An 11619-nucleotide genomic window follows, 5' to 3' on the forward strand; every position below is an offset into this window, starting at 1 on the left:
TTAAGGCACCAGGCTACAAACTGGGAGACCTTGAGCACGAAGCCAGCTGGGTGACCTTGGACCAGTTTCAGCCCTAGGAAGGAGGCAGTGGAAAACCTTTTCCAAAAACATTGGCAAGAAAACTGCAGGGACTTGTCCAGGCAGTCGCCAGGAATCAACCCTGACTTGAAGGCACTAAGCCATCCTCAAATACAGGTTATGTGTGTGTGTGTGTGTGTATATATGTGTGTTTATGTTATGCTTATCTGGTGTGTCTGTATATATAAATAATGTGTGTGTGTAGATGTGTGTGTATATAAATAAGTAAATAAATACCTGGTGATGTGTGTGCGTGTGTATGTATGTGTATGTTATGTGTATCTATCTGGTGTGCATGTGTGTGTATATATGAATATCTCTGTGTGTGTATATGTGTACTGTCTATCTGGAATGTGTGTATATGTAAATGTATATATATAATTATTAATTATATATTAAATATATTATTACATGTATATAAATATATATATATATATGTATATGTATATAAATTTATATATTATTAATATATGAATAAAAATTAATATATATATGGTATGCACACACCCCTGTGCTACTACAATTCTATGCAACTCGACAGAGGAACAAGTTGCATTACCGTCATGGGACTACCCCAGGTCAGTAGGCATCAGATCAAAACTTCTACCTTCAATAGACAAGACTACATTCGGGTGACATCTGCAATACCCTCTGCAGGATTCCAGTCAGAATAAAGCCCGCCCCGGTAGCAGCTGCCCCGCCCCCAACCACGCCCCCCACACCCAGGAATGCCGCTTCGCGTGATCTAGAGAGCAAGCTCTGCCGGGAGGGCGGCACTGAGGTCTGCCTGCTGCCAAGCCCCGCCCCTTTCGGGGTCCTCGCGAGCGGCTGTTGGTGCTCGTCGCTCGCGCTCTCGTGGCTGCTGCTGCGCTGCTAGCAGGACGAGCAAGATGGAGGCGGTGGGCGCCTGAGAGCGGGTCTCCCCGACTGCTGCCCGCCATGGCGGACGATGCCGAGCTGGAAAGGTGAGGTTGGCGGGCGGCGGGAAGACGGAAGGCGGAATGGTAGAGCCTTCCGTTGAGCGGGCGGGCGGGCGGACGGCCTCCCTGCCATGCCCACCGTGTGCGTGCCAAGCAGAGGGCGAGAGGTGGCACCCTTCTCAAACCTGGTGCCGGCCAGATGACTGGGAGGACAACATCCATCATCCCCAGCCAGGCTAAAGGATGATAGGAGTTGTACCCCGACTTCACAGGCACCAAATTAGCCCTAGAGCGGTGGTAGGCTGCGTTTGATTACTTAGTAAGTGATCCTGCCTCACGACTAACCCTCTAGTCTGGCCTGGTCGGAGACTCCTCAGAAATAAGGCTACAGATCATCAGGAGGTTGCAGCCTAGGTCAGGTTTCGGCCCAGGACTTGTCCTGGAGCCCTTGAGGAGCTTGCCGGGCCTTAACTCTGGGATCAGACCCCCAGTGGCCTCTCTTGTCTGTCCGTAATGAAACATTGGGTCCAAAGTGGGAATGGAAAACTAAAGGGATCCTTTGTTTAAATTAATATTCCTAAAATAAGGGGGATGATGCCACTTTCTTTCTAACTGCAGGGTTCAAACAGGAGGGGTCCTGCATATTGTGGACAGATTCTGTAGATTAGATGGCTTCAGTTTCCAGTGAAGCATACAGAGATACTGCAGCATGTAAAATATTTTTTCTCTCCATAAACTGAATTATCCCAGTTCTACCCCACTAGCTATGCTGCAAATGTAGGGATGTTTATAGGAAAGATGTGGAGAGTGTAGCGCTTTGGAATTGGGACAGCTATTTAATATAATGTGCTTACTCAGAAATGAATTCACTGGGTTGTTTAATGAATAGGATTGCAGGTGTAGAACAAAATGCACTTGTTTGAGTTTGGTGAGGACCACCATTAGTGCATGTGTGTTTATAAAACAAGCCTTTTAATGCAGTGTCCACTGGATATGCTGGACCGGATTGTTAAGATGCCCAGCCCCTATGGTCATTTGTGTTAGGCATGCCAGAAGTTGGCTTCCAGTCTAGAGCTCCAGAATTCTGAATTCATAAAACACCTAAGAAGAGCTTTCCTAGTTCAGGCCAAAGCCTGTCTTATTCCAATATGAATCATCTGCTTTCTTGTCTCAGTGGTGAGGAATTGGTAGCTGCTTGCTCACCCCAGTAGTGAGGAACTAATGGATCCTCCATACTACTGTTATATGAAAATTATACATTTTAACATTTTTTAATGAAAGGCTTTTAAGTCTTATTAATTTAGACATCCAAGTTCCTCATGATCAAGGGAGATCTACAGCTGGCAGTCTTGAAAGCCAAAGAGGAAACAGGGAAGGGAAGGGGTGAGATGATCAGGATAGAATAAATAATCTCTGTTTTATCCACATTCAGTTTAAAATGATGGGAGCATATCCAATCAGAAATTCTACCTAGACAGTTAAAAGAGTTTCCACATTGTATCATCTAGAGCAGAGGCAGACAAATTAGTTTAAACATTGTTAGAGTAGATGTGGTTATTGAACTGGGAAGAAAAAAAAATCAAAAGGCTTTGTGGAAGTGTATATAAAGAAAATAATAAAGGATTTAACAGTGAGTCCTGAGGAACGCACATGGGTAATACAAAAGATTGAGAAATGGAACCATTCCATGAAACTGAAAATGTCCAGTGAGATAGATAAATTGGAAATCACTGAAATGCTGTAGTACTAGCAATGCCACTGGAGGTTAATCCTGACAATAATAATTGATGGTCCAAAATGTCAAATGCAGCAGATATTGATAGAACCAATTCTAGCAATAGATGGTTTGCTTGGTCTCCAAGAAGCCATTAATGATAGAAGCATATAAAGTATCCTACATGAAAATCTGATTGTAACATATTCATATGTTTATTAGCAGAAAGATTAAGAGAATCCTGAAAGAGAATTATTGTCTCAAGTACCTTAGATAAAATGAGATAAGAGAAAATGAGCAGAAATTACAGCAAGCAGAAAGAACCAGGAAATATGTTTTTAATAACATGGGAGGGAAAACAGTTTACCAATCTAATAAGAAAAGATAGGAAAGAAGGGAGGAGAGATGAATAAAGGAAAGAGGGAAAAGGATTAGAAAAACTCTAGTCATCTTCCTGAAACAGCTGAACAGAGTTTTTCTGGAGAGAATTTGGAGGCTGACAAAGATGCCTTTGTATCTTTATTGTAAAGATTGTATTGTATATTTTTTATTTTTATTGTTATTTATTTTGTCATATATTGTGAGCCTCCAAGAGTCTACTTATTATTGCAATGGATTATAAATGTGATTGATTGATTGATTGATTAATTAAGAACCCTCAGTATTAAGGGCCTATTTTTTCTACTAGTGGTGCTACAGGTCCAACACTGTTCAAGTTGCTGAATTGTAAGCTATTATCAACACTTCTGGTGCCAAAGAAGTTTTGGACTCACAAGGAATAAACAAAATCAAATTTTGTCAAAAGGAAAAGCAAATCTATCACGTAAAAAAGTTTGTAGTTTTAAATAGGAACATTCAAATAGTATTGGAGGAGATGTAATAGTATTTGTAACTGACAGAGAGTTACAAATAAATTAAACAAGAAAAGTTCCAAAAGAACATACAAGACCACAAGATGGCATTTGCCATAGAGAGACAAGAGTTCCAAATTAATATTGCCATCCCAGGCAATTGTAAAGAAAATTTGTCTCTTCTTCTACATACTTGTGGTGTGCTTCAGAGATGACAATCCCATTCTTTAAACTGATATAGAAACAGAAAAAAGGAGACATACTACCACAGAAAACAGATCTAGCATAGATTTTCTGTATAGTAGTATTTACCTATTGCTACAGAAGTAGCACTTTAAACAAAAATCCTGCATTTCATTTAACCTGATCTTCCTTTTTTTCTTCAAATTCTATATGCCATGGTTGTCAGTAGATGGGTTTGTAAATATTGACCTCCACTGCCTATCATGGCTTTGATCAATTGAACATATAACACACATAAAACACAGCCTTCACATTCCATATTGCACAACCCCTGATGCTGCTTTAATACTGCACTATACAGTAGAGTTCAGTATAATTACAGCTCTATACTGAACTCTACCGTATAGTGCAGTATTAATGCAGCATCAGGGGTTGTGCAATATGGAATGTGAAGGCTGTGTTTTATGTGTGTTAGGTGTTTTAGGTGTTCTATGGTTTTTATATTTTTAAAGCTGCACTGGGGTGGCATTTAATTTCGTTGTACGAGTAGTACAATGACAATAAAGATTACTTTGACTTTGACTTTTTAGTAAAAGAAAAGGGGACTAGGTTACTTCCTTTAGTTGTACTTATGTCGCATGTAGTATTCTCTGCTAAGGATGCAGTACCAATCAAGGTTGGCACACCTTGACTTGTGTGCCACAAGTATAGCTAAAGCCTGGTTTTATTTAAAGCTCACACTATTTATGCAAGCTAGAGACCACTGTGCAAGCCAACATGCTGTTTCCTGCATTCCACCAACAAGCAGTTATATGTGTTGGACTGATGCACTTAAGATACAGTACTGGCAAGGAGTATATCCCCAGTTTGATCCATTTACAGCTAGAGAACAGTTGAGTAGGGAGGAAAGAAGGAAGGAGCTAAATGTAAATATCGTCTGACATGCTTTTTTTTATCAACAAATCTCCAATTCTATTTTGGAGACTGCTTTAGCTCTTAAAAAGGGCATGACAGGTACATATACAAATAGAATGCACACTATCATAGTTTTCTTATAAAATGTCTTTGTAGCATTGAAGCGTGCATGGAGTTGTTTGGTTTTTTTTTAAATTGACATCAGAAGTTACAACCTTTTTTTAAAGGCCTTTTTGTTCCTGTGAAATTTGTGGAAGGCTGAACAAATAGGGATGGTGGGTAATGGGCAGGGTAGTGTTTGATGGGGTCAGGGCACACCTCTTTATTCAGCCTCTTCTTCATCCCTAAATCAAATAAAAACTTATTGTAGTTGACCAGGAATGCCTCACCCCTAACATTAAGATAACTAGAGAAGCAGTGAGATTAAAGCCTCCCCCAGCACCTAGAGCAATCTGGATTAAAATAAGTTTTCCACAATTATTAACATTAAGATCAGGATTAGAAAGAGGGAGAGAAAGATTCAGATGATAGGACAGCAGGAAAAGTAAAGAGTGTACAATGACTCTACCTTCCATGTTACATATTCTATCAATGCCTAGATTGCTGTGGGGAACCTAGGTATATTCTTATAAATAAAAATTATCCTAGAGATAAGGATTCCAACTTCCAACTTACTTAAAAAAAAATAGACTTTATAAAAAGTCAGGCACTTTAAGGAGCTGTACTTGGGTAATGTGGGGGTACCTTATCCCCAGTCTAGACAGTTACATTAAGTATAGCATATGTCATTAAACTGGGATAAAAATACATGCTATAATTTTAATAGATTAATCCACACAAGAACCCAGTGTTGAGCAAATTATTCATTGATCACACTAGATTGCCATTATCAATCTCTGTATTAGTTTCTATGTGCCTATATGAAATTTTAACCAATATAACTAAAATTAAAACAACTTTTCCCCATTTACAGTGTATGCCTTTGTCCTGAACAGTTCTACGTATCAAGTGGGGGAAGAGTGGAGTAGGGGTATCTCAAATGTGATAAAAAAGAGAAATTCATTTCTGAGCATTCATTTTCGTCATTTTTCCCACCACATTTAAGCTATTCTTTTATCTTTGCATTCATTCTTTAAATAAATATGTCTAGGTTGAATAGGAACCGGATAGCATATAATTCTGGAATGTTTCAATTTTAGCATAATATCTGATGAAAATCTAATTAGAATGGCATCAGTATTTCATTGGTGCCAGAATGCTGTCCTTATGGATTCCTTTAGTCATTCTTTCAATGTGCTTTCATTTGTTTATTATATTTATATCCTGCCTTTAAAACTTAAGGTGGTATATATAATGGCACCACCTTATATTTTCCCCACAAAAACTCTGTGGGAGTAGGTTGGCCTGAGAGAGAATGATTGGCCCAAAGTTACCCAGCTGGCTTCTAGGCCTAAGGGAGGATTAGAATTCACAGTCTCCCTGTTTCAAGTCTAGCACCTTAACCTTACATCTAACTGGCTCTCTAGACAATGTGAACAAATACCTTGAGTGTCTGCCCAATGACTCATGGGATTTAGAAGATGAAAGATTTAAATTATTATTTGCAAGTACTTAATTGTCCTTAATTTCAATGATTATAATTTTGTTTTGATTCTGGGACTGTAGCTTGAGTGAATTGGAGATGCATTAACAGTTTGCATTACTGTTGTAACATGTCCACTTTCCAAAGGTATTAGAAGAATGGTCAGATTAAATGTTTGTTCTTAATATTTAGGAAGGCAGTGGAAGAACTATTGATAGAAGCCAAGCGTGGGAAAACTAGAGCAGAAACAATGGGGCCCATGGGCTGGTAAGTTCTTCAAAGATAGTAATTTTATAAAATATTAATATATTTTTTAAAAAAACTAAACATTGCAATCTCATACATTAATAAATAAGTCTTACTAGGCATAGAGTAAGAATGCTTAGGATTGTCATATAAATCTTTCACAAATGGATTAAAATATAGTATTTTTTGTTTGGGTTATCATAAGCATACATATAACTAAGAATAAGAATTAATTTCTTTTATATGTAGTGTTATAACCTCTATTCACCTCTATTAGTGTTATAACAGTTTCTGACTTGTTTGGAAATGATGTTTTTCATTGTCCATCATATTCAATACCTAGCTGTATTTGTCTTAAACATTTGGACACATTTTCTGGCAAAATATTTCTCTAGAATATTTCTATATTTCTGAAGTGAAAACAGAGACATGTATGAATGTCCACCATGAGTGCTATATAGGAAGAAAGACAAGGGAATGTATCCAGATAATCCCATTCTACCTATTTCAAAAGAGGCCTCACTTTGCTGCCTACCAGAAGCACTTATGTTTTGTAATGGGAGTAGATGATACTGGTGCTCTGGAGACTCCAACAAAGCTGCTATTCCTGGACGGGTTTATGGCTTGTGATTGCATTGCAAATGTAGAAACGATTCTATTAAGACTTTCTCAGCTACTCATGTTCCTCTTCTTCAGTGTAAGTAATAAGCAGGGGAAGAATAGGGCAGCAGAGCCTCATAACCAGTGAAAATTCCTTGTGGCAACAGTGGGATTGGTGAGCTGTAAAAACAGGTTTTACAGGTTGTCTTAATTTTATCAGATCAAAATACTTGGCAATTAATCTTACATTCCAAAGCCTTTGAAAAGCCTATTGTTGGAGTCCCAAGTTGCAGCATTTCAGGATATGATTATTGTTTTACTCCTTGAAAATAAATCACATGAAATTGTCATATTTAGTCAAATCACTGGTCCCTATGGCCTTGTCAACTAATAACAAATGGCTCGCAAAGTAATTTTTTAAGAGAGGGTCTTCTCTCTGAACTCAGATAGCAGGAGTACAAGGAAGAAGAGTCTCAGTAAAAAAAAAGCCAGCAAGTCTTATTTTTCCCATCTACTGCTAGGTTGTCCCCCCCCCCCCCCCTTTGGCACTGTGGGAAAATAGAAGATATATTTGAAAATAGTAATTTAGTCTGATAATAGCCTTTGTTGTTAAAACTAGTTTGGGATTTTTAATAGTTGTGACATATTTGTCACTTATTTCCAAAAGAATATCACTTTGCAATTATTTTAATTTCATTTTTAGTAACAGTAATTTAGTAAATAATGTCTAAGAATGAAAATAATATACCAAATATTAGAAAAGAAGTGGTTTCTAAGAATGTTTTGGGTTGTGTGCTTATTCAGGAATCAAAGCTGAAGCATGTCAGCTTTAAATCCCCTGTTTGCGTATATCAGAGGAAAAACTGTTAATCTGCCACAGTAAAGCAAGAAAGTTTATGTCATAACAAATTTATTGTAGCAAATGCTTTTATCTACTAGAGTTTATTTTGTCACATGAATGACTATAATTACATTTGTACAGATGCACAAATGTCACTAGATTTTCTATGTTCTTTTAATGGAGAAATTAAGTCTTTAATATTTCCTTGCAATCCTGTAATAAAATGCACACGTCTTGACTGTTTCTTTCTGTACTTCAAGTCTACACTAGGTGGCATACAAGGAAAGCCAAAAGAAAATTAGTTGTAGTACTCATTTTGTATATTCATAATGTTTATTTTTTGTGTATTTTGGATATTATATTACTGCTTTTTGATACTTTTGCAGGATGAAGTGCCCCCTTGCCAGTACAAATAAAAGATTTCTTATTAATACTATCAAGAATACATTGCACTCACCAAAAGAGCAAGACCAGGGACAGAAACATCAAGAAGAAAATAAAGAATCTGAGCCAAGTCAGAGCAGGGAAGAAACCAAACCAAAGAGACACAGAGTACATCCGTACAAACCTAGTTTTCGGTCTAGGAGAAGAGTCAGCTGCTCTCCTCCCAGGCACAGGCACAAGCACAGGAACCAGAACACAAAGGACAAGTATGAAAAGCGATCCAACAAATAATGAAAAACTATGTGTCATTTGAAGAATATAATTAAGCTATTAACTGTGGGGGAATGTTCATTTATCTTTGACTTGAAAGTATTGCTCAGTACAAATGTCTGTTGTAACAATTTAGAGTTGAATCTTGCAACTTTCTTTGAGTTCTCATGTACCTAAAAAATTGACTCTGTGCTTCCTTTCTGTTACTACACCTCCTCCAAATTAAATTTTGATGGTTGTAAGATTTTTGTGCTTAAATCTTTTGGAAATTATCTTTTAGATCACTTGTGGGCAGCCTCTTTCAGCTGTCTGTTTTTCTTTACTGCCTAGAGAAAATATTTCTCTGTTTGATGTTGATCAGAATCATTGAGAAGGAACTTCCCCAGTGATTCCAGTGCAGTAAGGAATGATGTTTTCCTGCTACATAGTAAAATGTGTAAATATATATAGTGTATACGATACTTTGTAACTCTGTTCAGTAAAGCTCTTAATACAATTTTACTTTAATTTTTTTTGTTCCTTAGATACGGATCTTGTTCATTCTTTAGGCCTTCACTTTATTCAATTTGAATATATTTGCTATAGTTTTAATATGAAAAAAGACACATGGTATTTGAATATTATAGATTATTTAGCTTGAGCTAATTAAATATAAGAGCTTCAGTGCAGACATGGAACTCTGTGTGAAAAATAGCTGTCTGTTCAATTCATATTAGGATGTGTGCTTAAGACATATTTATTTTACTTTTCCCAACACTGAAGTGAACAGAGTTCTCTTTTGACCCATCAGAAATCCATATGACTTCTGAATTCACACTTCTTTCCTGATCTCAAAATTTTAGTGTTTTGAATTCATCTACTTAAAATAATGTGTATTTCATTGCTAATAAATGCAACAGCATTTTTCTGTATTGAGAGACAATGAAAACTATATCTCAGGAGTTTTACTTTTTAAAATGCTGAATATGTAAATTGCAGAAGTATACTGAACATTGGCACTTAAATTCCAATTTAAGTGCGAGTCAGATTCTTGGTGATTTTCTTATTGTATAATTCATACTTGTCTTTATTATATTTCAAGTATTTTTCCTGAAAATAGGTGTGAAATTAAATAGTGACTGGTTAGTAATACACATTCTTGAAATAAAAGTGAAAATATCTTCGGCTATCCGCAAGTACCATTCTGGCTTCAACATACATTCAATTGTGTCTGTCCATCTAAAATTCACATCCAGTCAACATAGTAGTACAAATCCACCTTCAGCTTTATTGATATTGATCAGCTTGAATAGTAAATAACTGATAAACTGAGGATCGAATTCTTAACTAGAGAAGAAGAATGGATGGTTGAAAAAAGCTGATTGAGATATAAAAGACAGGCTTGATGAAGTGAAAAGATAATTACAAATTGCTGACATTTGCCAGACCTTTTAAGCTGCAATTCAAAATGGCTAAGAACAATAAGAGAGGAAGGCTATGCTTCTGGTGGAAACTGATAAAATAAGAATAGAAAAAGTATGTAGGAGAAACCAGTCATTATAAAATAATTGGCAGTTAGGTTTGATCAGATGCTGGCAGGTTACAGAAGGAAGATTAAAGCAATCCTAAATGAAAATGCTAAAACCAGTACAAATAGCATGCTAAACCACAAAGCTGGCTAGTACCATGTTGCAGACTTGGTACTGCCTACTAGTAAATGCACCTAACTAGCCAAGTAACTATTCTATGGGCCAGCAAAATATGAAATCTGAATACAAGACTTTGGCTTTATCTGATTGGTGGAGACCAGAGACCCATTTAAGGCATTAATGACCTTAAAACATTATTGTGTTTCTATTTCTGGTTTCATTGAGGCAATGTCAGGCTAAGCTGCACTAAGTTTGTTCAACTGATTTCTTGGCTGCACCCTTCTGTGTGTGCATTTATCACTATGCCAGTCTTAGAATATTTAGCATAATGTGCAAACGCAGTGGAATAATAGTGTCACACATGTTTATTCGGAAGACTGTCCAGTTCATTCGGACTTATCTAGATAATGATGGGGGACTTTAGCTAGCAGAAACATTGAAAGGAAAGTGACCACGTAATAGAGTTCTTGATTTTAAGAGAAATCAAAAGAGTGTAGCCAAAAATGTCTTGGATTTCAAGAATGCACAAAGGCTAAAACTCAGAATGACCCAAGGTTGGCAAAGAATGCTAGAAATTACAGAAAGACCTTCGGGTATCTTCAAGATAAAAAAAATAAATAACTGGTCAGTGAACATGGCAAAAGCTAAAAAGTAACAACTATGCAACTCCTATTTTGGTTCAGACTTACCTGATGACGGTAGTCACAGGTAAGTAGATAGTTGTTAAAAGCGGGAGAAAGGGAAGGATTGAAGTTTAGGAAAATGGTCAAGGATTATCTTGTTTACTTTGAACAGGTTTGAATCTCCAGGACCAGGTATTGCATCCTGGGGGTCTGGCTGAATCTTTGTTTTGTCTTTGGGAAATCCCAGGAAACCAGTCAAATGCCAGACAACTGGAAGACTGTTGGATAAGGTACTTTGGACATACAGAACTATACAGCGCTAGCTGAACCTGAAAGAAATAGCATATAACCTCTCTGCAGGCTTCCCCAGAAAATAACCTTTTCTAGTGATCATGATGGATATTGAGCTTAATGAACTATATAACGAATGCACACGATAGAATACTGAGCAAGTGGACGGGTCCTTGTCACTGTGATGTGCCTCTGTATATAGAGTCGATGGAAATATGACTCCATGGTGGGAAGCATGATGCTGCTTTGTATGGCTGATACGATTATTTTATTTCTGTTTTATTGCTTTTGTTGTGAGTCACCTAGGATTATTACATATACGACAGGTGGACATACAAGTTTTATAAATAAATAAACACACAAGTGAATGGAAATACAACAGCAGGCTGGGATGGACTGAAACAATGTGCCAAAGACCAGGAGAAAACCAAAGTATGACTGATAAATAAAATTACCAAGAGTCAGCCAGGACATACACTTCCATGAGCAAGAA

At 37.1% G+C, this 11619-nt stretch overlaps 1 protein-coding gene across 1 annotated transcript; it reads left to right on the top strand.

Moving 5' to 3' along the window:
• Positions 1-866: 866 nt before the first annotated feature.
• POLR1D (RNA polymerase I and III subunit D) lies at positions 867-8826 on the top strand. Its single transcript, XM_025171887.2, has 3 exons — positions 867-1043; positions 6436-6510; positions 8317-8826. The coding sequence occupies exons 1-3, from the start codon at positions 1018-1020 to the stop codon at positions 8603-8605; spliced, it is 390 nt and encodes a 129-aa protein (XP_025027655.1). The 5' UTR covers positions 867-1017; the 3' UTR covers positions 8606-8826.
• The last annotated feature ends 2793 nt before the right edge of the window (positions 8827-11619 follow it).

The sequence above is a fragment of the Python bivittatus genome, unplaced genomic scaffold (assembly GCF_059951505.1).
Source record: "Python bivittatus isolate LINGU-HERP-01145 unplaced genomic scaffold, Pbiv_v1 ctg000340_np1212, whole genome shotgun sequence".
NCBI lineage: Eukaryota > Metazoa > Chordata > Lepidosauria > Squamata > Pythonidae > Python > Python bivittatus.

Coding starts and splice junctions, on each gene's coding strand:
- POLR1D (XM_025171887.2), top strand. CDS start 1,018: ATGGCGGACGATGCCGAGCTGGAAAG. Junction 1,044..6,435: donor GACGATGCCGAGCTGGAAAG/GTGAGGTTGGCG, acceptor CTTAATATTTAG/GAAGGCAGTGGAAGAACTAT. Junction 6,511..8,316: donor ACAATGGGGCCCATGGGCTG/GTAAGTTCTTCA, acceptor ATACTTTTGCAG/GATGAAGTGCCCCCTTGCCA.